The sequence below is a fragment of the Crinia signifera genome, chromosome 6 (assembly GCF_055691185.1).
Source record: "Crinia signifera chromosome 6, ASM5569118v1, whole genome shotgun sequence".
NCBI classification, from domain to species: Eukaryota; Metazoa; Chordata; class Amphibia; order Anura; family Myobatrachidae; genus Crinia; species Crinia signifera.
Window position 1 is genome coordinate 167,863,227 of NC_139222.1, and position 16,313 is coordinate 167,879,539.

General features: G+C 44.4%; 1 protein-coding gene across 4 annotated transcripts; it reads left to right on the forward strand.

Moving 5' to 3' along the window:
- The first annotated feature begins 1,634 nt into the window (after positions 1–1,634).
- On the forward strand, positions 1,635–15,735 carry SLC25A19 (solute carrier family 25 member 19). 4 transcript variants are annotated; one of them, XM_083148030.1, is made up of 7 exons: positions 1,635–1,656; positions 4,433–4,576; positions 5,101–5,256; positions 5,344–5,514; positions 10,020–10,203; positions 12,291–12,424; positions 14,320–15,735. In XM_083148030.1, the coding sequence occupies exons 2-7, from the start codon at positions 4,445–4,447 to the stop codon at positions 14,515–14,517; spliced, it is 975 nt and encodes a 324-aa protein (XP_083004156.1). In that variant the 5' UTR covers positions 1,635–1,656; positions 4,433–4,444; the 3' UTR covers positions 14,518–15,735. The 4 variants fall into 4 exon arrangements, with proteins under 4 accessions (XP_083004156.1, XP_083004152.1, XP_083004153.1 ...); XM_083148026.1 differs by lacking the exon at positions 1,635–1,656 and adding an exon at positions 1,868–1,919; XM_083148027.1 differs by lacking the exon at positions 1,635–1,656 and adding an exon at positions 1,894–2,016.
- Positions 15,736–16,313: the final 578 nt, after the last annotated feature.

Consider the following 16,313-nt stretch of genomic DNA (forward strand, 5'->3'; position numbering starts at 1 on the left):
CCTCAATGACTCGGATCAGATTCATTCAGCAGTGAACTAGCCTTCAGGAGGTGAAGTCCCTGAGGTACCCGGTACAGCTCATTGCTCCTGCTCAGTGTGACTGTGGCACACCACCTGGAGTTTAAAATTTTACATTTTGCAATTTTATATGATTTCGTTCCAGACTGAGTGATATGTGTTTCATGGCTGTTAAACTTTCTCTCCTCAGCCAGAGTAAATGTGCATATTCAGTAACTAAGATGCGACCAATGATTATTAATAATATATCAACGTAAATCTATGTTAGTATATTATTAACAATCATTGCATAAGCAGCTGCCTGCCTCCCCCAGATGCACTGCACAATCATTATAAAGGTGCCCATACACACTGCGATTATCGCATGCGTTTTGGGCTATATCATATCGCATTGCGTGCTATGCAATCCGAAGCTAGTTCAAAAGGTATGTGGGGCATATACTTTATGAACTGTGTGATGGGATGCCCGCGGGAGTGCGCGTCGCAAAGCATCATGTATGGGCAACTTTAAACTGGATAGCAAGCAGCAGCCAACTCCCAGAGAACTGTCATTTAATCACTTACTGGTCTGCCAGCACACTGAGGGGCAGATTTATGCTGCTTTCACACCGTAAAACCTGCTTAGACCAGGTATTTAAAACAGTTATTTTAAAACGGGTCAGAGCAAGTTTAACCCCTTTTACATCGCATGTAAATACCTGGTCTAAAGCAGGTTTGCAGTGAGAAAGCAGCATGAGACATCCCGGAGATGCGATGGGGAGAGAGAGGATCAGGCACCAGAGCCCGCACCTAGACTGCCAGCAGGAGCTCTCGCCCTGCAGGAAGGGAGGAGAGCTGCAGGATGCTGGAATGGTAGGGGGTCTGACAGTGAGCAGTAGCTGATCTGCTCTGAGCCAGTGCAGTGCATATTTAATGAGCCAACCACTCATTACATATGTACATATGTAATGAGAGGCTGATTACATATGCACATATGTAATGAGTGGCCGGCTCATTAAGTATGCACTGTGCTGGGGACCAATAGTGTTCACTCCTGCCTGGGTACCATTTGAGATCTGTTCAGGCTGCAAAAATAAAAAACGGGTCTGAAACGGATAGGACCCTGCTTTTTTACCGTTTTCAAAAACCGTTTTTTTTTTTGGAAATGGTAAAACCACTCTGCACCTTTCAGACCGCACATATTACCGTTTTAAAACTGTTCAAAATCTGCAAAATAAATTTTTTTTAGTGCGGTCAGAAAGGGGCATTATTAATCTTGTGAAGTTGTAAAGTGTCTGGTTTGTTATCACCGGCCAATCAGCTCCTCCTCTAAAGTTACAGGCTTGGTTTGAAAAATGACAGGTAGGATCTGATTTGCTGGTGATAAAAACCAGACACTTTATCACTTCACCGAGCTTAATAAATCTACACCTGAATGTGTTTTGAGCCATGCACTGTCTTTGCCTGCAAGACATTACATTCCAAATGGTCATGACTCATAAGCCAAATCACTATCATGCGTCCCACTCTTAACTCCGTTAAGTGAATCACTTTGCCCATGGCTGTGGCAAACCAACGAAGCCACGCCTCCATTTTACAGAGGCCCCGCCCTTTTTCCGGCTGCTTGCGGAGGGCCCGGTCAGCAAAAAAAGTTGGGAGGTATCGTATGCTAACCGTAGCAACTACCGTAAAGAAAGGCACTGGCTAAAAATAAATATAGCCGGTTACAGCTAGAGTCCGTTCCCACCACCCATTTATTCGTAGACAAGTGTAATGTGGAGTATTCAGAATGTGGCTACAATAAAATGTCTCAAATCTTAAACTGTTCGCACAAACTGCAGTTTTGCCTCTAGTGCTGCGTCGCCAGGTTGTGCATGAATGAGCTGCAGTCTCCAGCTCTCATTGGACGCAGCTCTTGCCCGGTATTTTTTCCCTATTGGTTATATAAGTGGGCGTCAGCGGGTGGAGGAGGCGGGACGGGCTAGAGCTCAGCTGTCCTGCTGTAGGGTGTGAAAGAAGGTGAGTCCGGCTGTGGGCGTGGGCAGTGCCTCCGCAGGCTCGGGAATGGCTCTTGTGCCCCATTGCCGTGTCACCGCTCTGAGCAGTAACGTGTATGGCTGGGTGATACCGCGGGCTGTGTGGTGATGAGGTTCGGAAGGCTAAGCAGGCTGTGCATAGTGCAGGGTCACCGATTATTTAAGCCTTCATTTGCAAATAAATTATTATATAACAATATTTATAGCAGGATTCATAAACGTAAGTTAAAGCAGAACAATAGTATGTCTGTTCAGTTTATTATGGCTCAGATAAGTATATTTCATGCCAGGGGCAGACCCGGCTTCACTTTGGCTACTGGCTGCATCCTTAATATAAGCAAATTTCTGTGAGTTCTTCCTTACAGAACAGAAGGCATAACTTTACATTTATAGGTTGGTATTGCCCTTACCCTTTATGTATATAGGCTGAAGCCATTCCTCCATTTGGATGTAATATGCCTGATTGTAGATTTTAAAGGTGGTCATGAATTGTAGATGGTCCTTTAGGCTCATTTCCCTAATATGTAAATGGGGGCTGACCATCTCTCCTTCCCTTCCCATTACCTGAAGTAGGCTGCACAATCTGTAGTATACAACATACAATACAAGAGTATACAACAGCATTTAGGGACTAAGTAAAAACCGGTCCAGACAAGACCGTGGAACGTGCTCCAGGGAACGTGCCCCCCCCCCCCCCCCCCCCTCCTAAAAAATATCGAGAAGAGTTTTTACATTTTTGTGTCTGCCAAAGATTGACATGGGCACTGTAAGTGTACCAATGTCTCCTCATCATGCTTTGGGCGCAGTACTTTGCTGCGATTGGCATACTATTTTATCCTCCATCTCTGCCCACTGGGATGGTAAATTATGAACAAGTCAGTTAAAAAATAGTTTGACCATGTTGACCTTTTTCATATGTTGACCAATAGTGGTCAACTTTTTGACTGATGACCTAATGACCATATCCCCTCCCTCTGCCTATGGCATTGGAATATAAAATGGCCCCCAAACACAAAGATAAACAAGCGACTTTCACATAGAAGAGCAATTCATTTCCAGCTCACAGGGACGCTTTAAGTTTAAATCATGTCAGAACTAGTAACCTCTATTTGAACATTTGCAGTTGTGCTTATAGGCTCACCTGTACTGCTTGTGCTGGTTAGTTTCATTGGCCCACAGAAACCTTAGTGTGCGGCTTTATAAACCAGTCCTATGTATATTTATTTTCAGTTTCTTCTATAGCGCAGCAAATTCCATTTCGCTTTACAAAAGGAAACAATGATAAAACAAACTGGGTTGTAACAACCTGACAGAGGTGGGAGGGCCCTCCTCGCGGGTTGGGATCATTTGGTCTATTGCATTATGGTAGAAAGTCATTAGGTCGAATCCATTAGGTCGACATGCTAAAAGGTCAACATGATTCTAGGTCGACATGGGAAAAGGTCGACATGATTCTAGGTCGAAAGGTCATTAGTTCGACAGGTCATTAGTTCGACAAGGTCATTAGTTCGACATTGTCTATGTCGACATTCACAAGGTCGACATGGGGTTTTTCACTGTTTTTTTACCTGAATGTCAACACAGTCGACATGGACACAGTTTAAAGTGCACTGCATCCCCTCGCATCGCTCGCTGCGCTCGCTATGCGTCGGGCACGGTGCCTCGCTACGCTCGGCACACTATTTTATTCTCCCACCACGCCCTAGTGGATGGTAGGGCATGAAATACCGCCTGTCGGCACATGTTGGCTCAAAAAACAGTGAAAAACTCCATGTCGACCTTGTGAATGTCGACATAGACAATGTCGAACTAATGACCTTGTCGAACTAATGACCTTGTCGAACTAATGACCTGTCGAACTAATGACCTTTCGAACTAGAATCATGTCGACCTTTTCCCATGTCGACCTAGAGTCATGTCGACCTTTTAGCATGTCGACCTAATGGATTCGACCTAATGACTTTCTACCATAATGCAGTAGACCAAATGACCGCATCCCCTCCTCGCAAGCTTAGAATCTATAGGGATAATAGGAGGGATACATAAGGATAGGATTCCATAGCATGGCAGTCCCACCAGATTGCAAGACCATCCTGATGGGATGCAATTAGATATGAATGCTAATTGAGGTTATGTGGGGGTTTTGCCTGAAGAGGTGAACGCTTGAAAGTTTGGCGGCTAGATGAGACTTAATGTGCTTGGAAGGGCATTCCATGGGGTGGGTGCTGCCCGAAGAAGTTGTACAATTGTGAATGGGAGCTAGCAATGAGTGTGGATGAGAGACACAGATCTTGTGTAGTGTATATACACCCACTACATCTCATGCTAGAAGGATGTAATCCAATTTATTGTGCTTATTTTCCAAGACATCTTGTACATCCTTATTTCTTTGCTAAAAGGTCTCCTGGAGGATGGTAGGATATGACCCTGGCTCGGAAGGGTGCCGTCTCTCTGTCACTGAAGTAGCTACTGCTGGGTCTCTTTCTGGACTGGTCACAAGAGCCTTTATTAGCCCTCTGGATGTCATTAAAATTCGATTTCAGGTATTGAACTGACTGATTTGGTTATAAGTCTGTAAGGAAGTAACTATGGCTTCTCATCTGGGATTCTCATACCACTTATGTGTTGAGGCATCCATTCTTTATTGTTCCTTTCTTTTATACCCCTTTCACCTAATTACCGGGTTCATGCCGGTTTGTTGCCGGTTCGACCCGGTAATTGGTGCGATGTGAAAGGGGTTACCTGTTACAGCAAACCGGTAGCAACACGGCAAAAAGAACTGGTTAAAAATAAGGGTTCTTACCGGTTCGTTTCTGTGTTGCTTTGCGGTGTGAACGGGTAAATCGGGTTTCCCTTTTCCCGTTCACACTACGGAGGAGGCAGTGCTTGGAGCAGTGCCAGCTCTAAGCGCTGCCTCCCGATGCCCCTCCTTCATGCCCCCGGATGATGTCAGCAATGTGAACAGTCCGCAATGGAACTGAACCATTTCAAAGTCCCGGTGCGACCCTGCATTTGCGGTCTGAAAGCAGTAGAAGTCATTCTTACCCTCCACTATTGTTTCACCTAGCTGCAGATCGAGGGTGTGACTATACATGGTGTTCGGGGGAAGTACAGAGGTATCCTGCAGGCAGCAAGACTGATCCTGAAAGAGGAAGGCGTGTATGGACTCTGGAAGGGACACATCCCTGCCCAGCTTCTGTCTGTTTCCTATGGGGCTGTACAGGTCAGATATGTATGAGATTATCCCCCATGCTTGGTACTGGAAAATGTCTTGGGATCCAACTAAAAGCGTCTCTGTTTCATTTCACAGTTTGTGAGTTTCGAGCTACTAACTGAAGTTTTTCACACTTCCACCACTCTTGACTTTCGTGCCCCAGCAGTGCACTTTCTGTGTGGTGGTCTGGCTGCCTGCTCAGCGACTCTGACTGTGCAGCCTCTGGATACACTAAGGACACGTTTTGCTGCACAGGGAGAGCCTAAGGTATTAATATGAATATTGGTGTGAATCTTCATATTTTTTTTTTTTTTTTTTAAAGCAATGAATAATTGCTTAAATTTGGCATGTAAAGGAATGGGCCTTATTCAGATCTGAGCTCAGTACAAATTTGTTTGGAAAATGGGCAAGACCATGTGCACTGCAGGTGGGGCAGATGTAACATGTATAGAGAGAGTTAGATTTGTGTGAGTTATTTTGTTTCTGTGCAGGGAAAATACTGACTGCTTTATTTTTACAATGCAATTTAGATTTCAGTTTCAGCACACCCCACGCAAATTTAACTCTCTCTATACAGGTTACATCTGCCCCACCTGCAGTGCACATGTTTTTTTTTCCATTTTCCAAACAAATTTGTACTGAGCTCAGATCTGAATAAGCCCCACAGTCACTGCCAATATCTCAATAGCACCCAGCAGAGCTGGAGTAAGGCTTTGAGAGGTCCAGAGCACTTAAAACTGGAGGGACCATAAAGTGCAAAATTTGGTCCATGGTGATCAGGTTCTTAAGAGGCAAGCATTTGGTGCATGCATGTACATAGGGTGTGATCACATATCACACCTATATTTCATGGAATTTCCTCTCCTCCCTGTGAGACACTATCTATTGCTGATTAGGGTCTTAAGCTGGCCATACATTTGTCTGATTTGGCCACTTTTCTCTTGCATCCGACGGATCTGGCCAAGAAATCGGGTGGAAAAATAACCAAATGGTAGGTGTTTGACATCTGATCCGATGTGCGGTCCTATGCACATCAGATAGGAGATCGGACTTGCTTGCATATCTGTCCTCCGACGAAGACAGCCAGGGAATGGGATTGTATGCCATACAACTCATGCAAAAGCACTGCATGCAATCCTGCTTCCCATGCGGCTCAAGAGGGGATCGGCTGCGTCTCCTCCAGGGGAGAAGTCGCAATAGTGTATGGGGGAGGGGCTTCACATTCTTGCTGCTTCAGCAAACCCCATGTGTATGAGGAGAAAGAGCCTGTGCCCTGTCCCTTTTATGCACATTGTTGCTGTTTTCTTGCTGGAGATACATCTCTAGGCTGAGGCAAGACTCCAGAGTGGGGAACCTATGAGAGGGAGTGGCACATGTTTATTCCTGTTCTGGGGTGCATTAAGCGCAACCAATTATGGAAGTCACGCCCCTGCTTCTGCAAAGGAAATCTGAGTTTTCATGATCTGTTTGCCACTGCATAGCTTTTCCTTATATCTAATTTTACATTAACCTACAAAGAGTTGGCATGTCCAATAGTAATAATGAATCTAAACAGGTTACCTTAAGTTTCATAGAAAAATAGAGCGAGCCAGTGCTTGGAACCAACTAAATGTTGTTTTTCAATCCCAACTCGACCGAGGATTCAATATGGATGCAGATTTCACTGAATTTATAACCAGAGAGAGATGACTTCAGAGGTTTTTAAAATATAATCTATAGCCTATGTCAAAAAATTAAATTTGATCTTGAATGGTGCAGTTTAAACATGACGGTACTTGTGTAGTTTCACGGCGCCACCGTGCGCACAGTGAAACTTTGAAACTTGGCAGTCTGCCAGACTCTGTGTTTACTGTGCGCGTGCCGCTCTAGCTGTTCTCAGCGCAGCTCGTGGCTGCTTTCCTTATGTAAGCTACGTTATCAGCATAGCGCTGGGCAGCAGCAGTGCACCCAGCGCTGACAGGTCACTGTGGTACTTATAGGCAGTCCTGCGCACCGCTGACAACCCGGCAATTTAGACTCCTCCGGCAATTTCGAAGTCTAGATTTAGACGTCTAAATCCAGACTCCCTGCAAACCGCTAAGATGGGGGCATCTAAATTTAGACGGTAAAGCGTCTAAATTTAGTAGGGTCTAGGGGTACACTATTAAACCTGTTCACAATGACAATAGTCGACGTAACAGCTGTGGACCTTGTTAATTCCACTATCCACGCCAACCCAAAGCGTGGCGAGCGGCGGCGGTACGCGTCCTACGACCTTTTCATACCCCCACTATCCACGTCGGCGTGATTTTATAAAGTGTGGCGAGCCCGAAGCGTGGCAAGCGCAGCGAGCCCCGCGAGGGGACGCGGATACCTTCACAGGTATCCGCGTCCCCTCGCGGGCTTCACAGGTATCCACGTCCCCCTTTGCCACACTTTATAAAATCAACTCCACGCCGACGTGGATAGTGGGGCGTGGATAGTGGAATTAACAAGGTCGACAGCTGTTACGTCGACTAGTGTCATTGTGAACAGGTTGAATAGTGTACCCCTAGACCCTACTAAATTTAGACGCTTTACCGTCTAAATTTAGATGCCCCCATCTTAGCGGTTTGCAGGGAGTCTGGATTTAGACGTCTAAATCTAGACTTCTAAATTGCCGGAGGAGTCTAAATTGCCGGGTTGTCAGCGGTGCGCAGGACTGCCTATTTCACTGTGGAACTACAAGTATCACAGTGACCTGTCAGCGCTGGGTGCACTGCTGCTGCCCAGCGCTATGCTGATAACGTAGCTTACATAAGGAAAGCAGCCACGCGCTGCGCTGAGAACAGCTAGAGCGGCACCAGCACAGTAAACACAGAGTCTGGCAGACTGCCAAGTTTCAAAGTTTCACTGTGCGCGCGGTGGCGCCGTGAAACTACACAAGTACCAACATGACATTTCAATAAAGACTTTTAAAGCACAAAATAAAGAAGAGACAAAGATAAAAGTCCACTTAGCAAAGAGATAAGAGGATAGAGCTAAATAAATGTATTTAATATTGGCATTTGTGCTTTCCAAAATAGTTAATACAGTCCCCAAACATTTACTGAATAGTCATACAAGTCACCACCACACATCTCATGTCAGTATCCTGGCATTAAATCCTGGGGTTAACCTGTGGGAGGGGTGGTTTAGGGTTAGATTACCTACCGAAATGTACCAGGATGCAGCTGCTGGCAGGGCCCGACTGGGACCAAAAATCGGCCCTGGCATTTTGAGCACACAGGCCCACCTGCTGCGCATCAAAAAGGGGGTGTGGCCTAATGGAAAGGGGCGCGGAATTACACATTATACTACACACTGTAATGCCCATTACAGATTTTAGAAAACCCATTACACATAAAGGCACATGCCATAATGCCAATTACACATTATGACACATACCGTAATGCCCATTAAATATAAGGCTACACAATTTGTTATGCCCATTACACACTGTAATGCATACCTATTAAACATTGTGCCTCTGTGCATCTACTGTACTTAGGGTAATGATTCCTGGTTCATCATGGATATATCCTTAATACACATGTGGGTCCTCCAGAATAACACTTTAGGCTTGGACCACAGTCACTCTATAGAATTCAACTTTTTTTTTTTTTATCCCACTGCAGAACTACAAGTCCCATCAGCAGGGCCAGGGTCTGCCTAACAATGTAAAAGATCCCTAGCATAAGAAGAAGCAGTCTGGTACTGTGATTTAACAAAATAAATTGGCAATCATTCCTGGATGGGTGACATGGTGGTCGTGGGTGTAAAACTGTAAATGTATCTCATGTGCTCCTCTCCTTTGCAGCAGCCACAGCCAGTCAGTCCAGAGAGGAGGTCACACTGCAGTCAGTCAGTGGGTCACTCATCTCAAGCAGGTGCCGCTGCTGTGAGTCCAGACTCCAGTCCACATTGTGCTGCGCCCGATGGCCTCTGCCCGGCCGCTCAGCTCTTCCCATGCAGTTCGGAAACTTGGAAGGCAGATGACAGCTTGTGCCATGATGTCAGACGGTCGGTCAGACATCCACAAATAACTGTCGGCTCCGCCCAACTCCCCCCCATGCCTGTCTGCTCCGCCCCTCCCCACCCAAGCCGGCGACGCTCAGACTAGAGGGACTTAGGGGTGAATTTATGAAGCTTAGAGAAGTGTTATCTATCCCCATAAAGAACGTTATGAGCAAGGTGATAATGGTTCAGCCAATCAGCTACAATATGTAAATTGACAGGTAAGAGCTGATTGGCTGAACCATTATCACCTTGCTCATAACGTTCTTTATGGGGATAGATAACACTTCTCCAAGCTTCATAAATTCACCCCTTAGTAGCTGTCACGTCATGACGCAGCTGTGTCATCACATCATATACAAATTAAGTGGCCGTCCGCTCAGCACAGTGATGCCCAGGAGGCGGTGCACACTGCTGCTGGCAAACTACCTTTTCGGGTATAGAGAAAACCGTCCCAGCAGGTCATCAGCCCTTCTGGCATTTGCCAGAAGTGGCAGATTGCCAGTCCAACCCTGGCTGCTAGCATTCTGACAATCTGAATATTGTGCACTGGATATCTATGCCAACCTATATTTTGGTACACGCTAATCTCATGTTTATAAACCATAAGTGAAGCTTTGTTGTTTTCTTACTGTAAAGGGTAAAAGCCATGTGGGAATGATTATATAACTTATTTTATACTGTGGACATCTAATGCTTATTCTGCCAGTTGTTTTACCAGTATGTAAGACAAATCCAACCATGTAATTGTTTTCCAGGTGTATAAGACCTTGCACCATGCCATCAGCACAATGTACAGAACAGAAGGATTCTTCACATTCTATCGTGGCCTCTGTCCCACTCTGCTTGCAGTATTCCCTTATGCTGGTCTTCAGTTCTCCTCCTACAACTTATTAAAGAGAATATGGGATTGTTTATCATCATTGAGCCAGGACAAAGGAGGTGACTAACATCTGAAGTAACTTTGTAAAACGTTTAGTTCTGTCACAGCGGTCATAACCTCACGCAGACTTTTATTTATTTAGACTCCAAGAGCAGGGTGTCTAATGTCTCTAATGTCACTGTCTGCTACATTACATGGCTGGAGTGTCCCAATTGCATTCAGTCAGCTGATGTGTAAGGAAAAGTGCAAATAGGATATATTCTTATTCTCTTTTTCACTTATTGTTTTTTTTACTATTTCCACACTTCATCAAAAATAATAAGTTATTTTATTTGTCATCATAAGACTCTTAGTGCACCAATACTATTGCTTACTACTTGTATGGGTGTTTCAGAAATTGAAATACACTTTAATACGGGTTTACTTGCTATTCATCCTAGTAGCCACAAGCAGAGGCAGTGTGGCAGTCCTGGGACCGCTATACGGTATGCAAATGAGTCATGATGACTCTGTGTAGCCCTAGCTCTTCTGTGCGTATCCAAAATGGCACCACGCACAGGCAATGGAGATGCTGTTGGCCTATGACTTCCAGATTTATTGCACCATACAAATAAACTACAATGGACCCTGAACCATATCCCCAGTCAGTGCCCTAGCAAGATAAGTCCTTATTGGGGTGCCACATTTTATACTAAGAGCAGGATGTATCAAGCCTTTGGGAGAGGTAAAGGGTTAGCAGTTGCACAAAAGCAACCAAACTGCTTGTAATTGTATTTTCAAAGACAGTGATAGATAAGCCACAAACTGCTTTACGCAATGTTCTCTCTCCATGGCTTGATCTGTCTCCCCCTTAATAACATGATTAATTTAGTATAGGGCCAGGGGTGTCAAACTCAAATTCATTGGGGGCCGCATCAGCAGTTTGGTCACCCTCAAAGGGCCGGTTGTATCTGTAGGACTGTGTCCACTCTTTATTATCATAAATTATTGTCACTGCATTCAATTATTGTATACTCAGCAGTAGCATTTCCCTCCTGCTATTGCTGTGAACTGCAGTGCATTAGGGCACACGCTGCCTGCACAGGGGGGCAGCACTCAGTCTTAGGGCATATGTCCTGCTTATTATCATGGGACACAGCAATTAATGATGGGCTGCAATGTGCCAGTGCACACACACACACACACACACACATAGGCAGAGAGTTTGACACTTACCCGCTCTGATGCGTCCACTCCAGTCTGAGCTGCTCCACCACCAAGGACACAGCTGCGCTCTCACACAGGCGCATTTCCCCCTCCCTCCTGTGAGTATCTATCCAGGAGTGGGGGGCAGCGTGCTCCCGGTCACTGTGCAGTGCACACTCAGCAGTAAGTGACCTGGAGCACACAGCAGCAGCAGCACCATTCACCACGACGGACCTGCTCTTTCCTCTCTCTGGCTCCTATACAGCAGGTGGGAGCGGAGGAGGGGTTGACGACCGGCGGCACTGCGCTAGAGGGCAGACGTTCTCTGGCTTGTAGGCTGCTGCACATGCGCTGAAGAGGCGGCTTTCTTGTTTAAAAAAAAATTTGGTTTGCATGTCATCTCTATCTACTTTATCTCACTTCAAACAATTGGACATTCTTAAAAAAAACTTATTGCATAGACTGTATTGTGATGAATGTTGCCATTTGAATGTACGACTATACTGTGAAAATTCTGGCAGGGGTAGCCAAACTGGTCCTCAAGATCTACCAATGGTCCCTATTTTCCAAATAGTCTAGCTGGTGCACAGCTGTGGTCATTACTAAAGGTGGCCATACACTACTGCGAGAAGCCGCAACATGTGTATGGCCATCCGATCTACCGTGAGCCACCTGGAACTTTCTTGGGCAGCACGATCGCATACGATACATCGTATATGGTCCTTCTGCATGTGATTTATTGCATGCGATCCTGTACACTGCCACTGTGGGGAAGCCAAGTCAAACTTAGAGTTGTGCAAGTTCAGGGGGGGGAGGGGGGATGACCATGCTGAGAAATTGGCCAACAAATAAGCATTTCAAGTAAAAGATGCAGATACCCCTGTCACCTGTCAAAGTTGTAGTGAGCTTTAATATTTATGATGGAGATGTGTTTGTTTCCTCTCCTTTTTTTTTTAACAAGATAACCACATCAAGAACTTTGTCTGTGGCAGTGGGGCTGGAGTAATCAGTAAAACGATCACCTATCCACTTGACCTTTTCAAAAAAAGACTTCAAGTTGGGGGCTTTGAGCAGGCGAGAGCTGCCTTCGGAGAGGTAATGAATGCATTAATGTTTTTAGAATCTGGATGTTCACATTATGCATGTCTATTAGCAGTGTTAATGACTATATAAAAAAACAACAAATTGGTCCATGTAGATCAGGGCTGGGCAACACCGGCCCTCCAGATGTTGATGAACTACTCATCCCAGCATGCCTTGCATCAGTTTCAGCATGGCCACATAGCAAAACTAATGCAAAGCATCCTGGGATGTGTAGTTCATTAACATCTGGAAGGCCGGTGTTGCCCAGCCCTGATGTAGATGGTCAATTTGTCAATTTTTCAATTTTGTGTTACTTGTAGCCATAATGAACCTGTTGTAATTTAATATCCTCCAATACAATTGTTTTCTGAAAAACTAATAAACAGTATCTTGCACTCTGCAAATAGGATATAACTGTGCAGAGAAACAGATACATTAGTAAAGGATAAGTAAGGTTTTGCTTATGAGCAAAGGCTGTAGAGAATGTTGCCATCTTCCCAGGATTCCTCTGGGCAGCCCTAAGTCAGAGGCTCTGTCCAGAGTCCTCCTAATCCTAAATAGGTGGTGTCTGGAAATCCCACAGTGCTGCGTTGTGCTGGGGATGTTGTTGTCCGTACGACACTGGGTTGCCCTCTCTGCTGCCCACTTACTTTTTGTATTTCAGCCATAATCGTGGAGATTTAATGGTGGCTTGGCTCTCATACTGTTCTTAATAGAAAGAGTTCAGGTTTGCATGATGTATTTGTTTGGGCATCTCCACAGTGCACGTTGTGAAGCCATTAGACACATGATTGGGGTAAGGGTGACCAAGGTTTTATGTGAGTGTATTGTACAGACTGCAGTTCACTTTACACTTGATATTGCTATGTAAAAAGGCATGAGGGGCCCTTGGGCTTACCTGATTATATAAAGCCATGATGGGGCTTTGAAGCATGTACTTGGGGCATGTTGGGGCTCTGAGGCATGTACTCGGGGCATTTTGGGGCTCTGAGGTTTCTCCATTTGGCATATAAAGGTGACTAGAGTACGGTTATTAACTAATATGACCAAACTTTTTTAGTATTTTAACTCATCCATATAGAGCAGTGATTCCTAAGCTCTGACTTCAAGGCACATTAAGGTTTACATTTACTAAAGGTTCTAAAATGAAAAGAGGTAATGTTGCCCATTGCAACCAATCAGATTTTGTCATTTTCTAAGATGCAATCGAGAAATTGTAGAATCTGATTGGTTGCTGTGGGCAACATTACGTCTTATGGTTAAATAAAAATAACTGAGATACTTAATGTCACCTGTGCTTAAATATGGCTAGCCTTACAACCTGGACCAGTGATTGCTAACCTTAACACCAGATGTTGTTTAACTATACCTCCCAGCATGTCCTGCTTCAGTTTTGCTATTTGGCCATGCTAAAACTGATGCAGGGCATGCTGGGATGTGTAGTTCAACAACAGCAGGAGTGTCAAGGTTAGCCTTCACTGGACTGTCAGTGTGCCTTGATGGGTTGCCATAAGTGTCTGCATGTGTATTTAAGCTCCCAGTTATAGCCTTTTATCAACAAGTTTCTATGTTTAATAAACTGCTATAACTATTACACATACAAATAGGGTGATTCATCTAGTGCACAGTTCTCAAACTCTGTCCTCATGACCCCACACAGTGCATGTTTTACAGGTCTCATAGAAACAAGTAAAATAATTTGCTTCTCCTGTGGATATTTTAAAATGTGTCATTGAGTAATGAGTCGGGTGACCTGGAAAAAATGTGAACTGTGTGGGGTCCTGAGGACCGAGTTTGAGAACCACTGATCCAATGGGCCCCATGATTCAGCAAGTTAACTATTATATCATGCACCATAATTGTGTATTTAAAACATCCAGATTGTGTGTTTGACTCTACTCCAACAGGTCAGGACATACAATGGGCTTGTGGACTGTGCGTCCTGCATACACAGGGAAGAGGGGTTTCGTGGCTTTTTTAAAGGACTTTCTCCAAGCCTACTGAAAGCTGCTGTTTCAACTGGACTTACATTTTTTTGTTATGAGATGTTCTGCAATATGCTGTGGAGTTTAAAAAAACGACACGAAAACGAATTGGCAAAATAAATGAAGGTGGGAAAGAAAAAAACAATTACAGTATTCAGCGTAGGTGGTGATAAAAGGCTGCGGAAAGGAAGCAACAGCCTTATCCACGGTGTAAGGTGTCTACTTTTACTATAAATACTACTACACTGCCTATCTTTTATGTACCTCATCATTTACTGTGCAGGTTTAAGAAGAGGCAAGTTACAAAATGTAGTTCTGTATAATGTTGTCTCTATACATGTATCATCCCTGCAGGTTGGGAATTTATTTATTTTCTAAGCTTTTCATTGTAATCTGTTTCAGACTGGTGTAAAATTGGTCAGCTACTTGCTGGTTTTGTATTTCAGGATGTGCTATGCACTTTTTTATTTTAAGTATGTGTAAACCATATACCATTCCTTTATATTGCTGAAAATCTCTGGTGTTTACATACATAATCATTGGTGAATAAAGCAAAATATAAAGTAATAGCAGTAATATGTATACTTCCTAGATCATTGCAGCCATTAGGATATATACATACACAGCATCTGCGATTTTTTTTATAGAGATACAAGGACTCGTGTACACAAGAGTCATTTTATCTCTGTTCGGGTGCCCATACACGGTGCATTTTGCACTAGATGCGATGCAATCTAGTCCAAAAAGTATATGCAGCTTATTTTTGTGCTGTGCGATAGGTTTTATCCAGGGTTGCCGACCCTCCCGGAATTCCCGGGAGTCTCCCGAAAATCGGGTCCTCCTCCCGGCCCCCCGGAAGGGTGGGCAATCCTCCCGGAATCTGGGGGACCCCCCTGAGTCCCCCGAATCGCGGCATTTAAATGCCGCAATCCGCGGGTCTCAGAGGAGGGGGCGGGGCTAAAATGGCACAATCGCGTCATTTTAGCCCCGCCCCCTCCATAGAGATGTCATTTTTCATGTTTCCCATAATGGGGGCGGGGCTTAATGACGTCACAGTCAAGCCCCGCCCCCCGATCGGGTAAGGAAAGTCTCCTCTCCGGGCTTCTCCCGGAGAGGAGCATTTATAAGTCGGCAACCCTGGTTTTATCTCGTCACACACAGCAATTGTACCATGTACGGGCACCTTTACTAATTTTCTGCTTCAACATATTTTACATTAGTTTATACAGCTTTTTTTTTTTTTCTTAGCAGATATCTGATTTTATGTTATTGAATGGAAAACTACTCACACACTTGTTCATGTACTGTACAGTGCAATTTAACCTACTCAATCATTTACGAAGCACAATCCAGTGCTTTTAGTCTAAATTTAGCAACCTCCTCAAATTCACTTACAATGCGCTTGGTTCTAGAAGTACAGGGAAAAGGTCCAAGCATCTAAGGACAAGATGTATAGGCCAATCTAGATAAGTATTCCAGATTGGAAAAGAGACTGCAACAGATAATATCTTTGAAATATTAACTTTGTACCATTATTAGGTTGTTCATTGAAATGCATAAGCAACTTTTATTTTATTTTAAGTAGCTGTGCTTCATTCAACCATCATGGCTGCCCTTAAGAACTATTGTGGCTTAAGGATTACTCTCAATGATCTCTTTGCATATGACATTGCGTTGACATTTTTTCATGAGGAGCAGATGATCTAGAAATGTGACAGCGGGTGGAGAATGATTTGGCTGCAAAACTACAAAAAAAACTTGCGACTTATCTGGGCGCCCGATTTTCTTCATCGCACCTAAAAATCACGTCAAGTCGCATCACATACAATCAGATTGCATACGATGCGATTTGACGCGATTTTAATATATGAAGGCACCCAGATGCCTGTTTCATATGTGAAATGGCCCCTCAGACC

Excerpts from the sequence above, each read along its gene's own strand:
- SLC25A19 (XM_083148026.1), top strand. The coding sequence starts at position 1,872 with ATGAATGAGCTGCAGTCTCCAGCTCTCATTGGACGCAGCTCTTGCCCG. Across the intron at positions 10,204-12,290 it reads ATTGAGCCAGGACAAAGGAG|ATAACCACATCAAGAACTTT; the intron begins GTGACTAACATC and ends TTTTTTAACAAG. Across the intron at positions 12,425-14,319 it reads CGAGAGCTGCCTTCGGAGAG|GTCAGGACATACAATGGGCT; the intron begins GTAATGAATGCA and ends CTACTCCAACAG.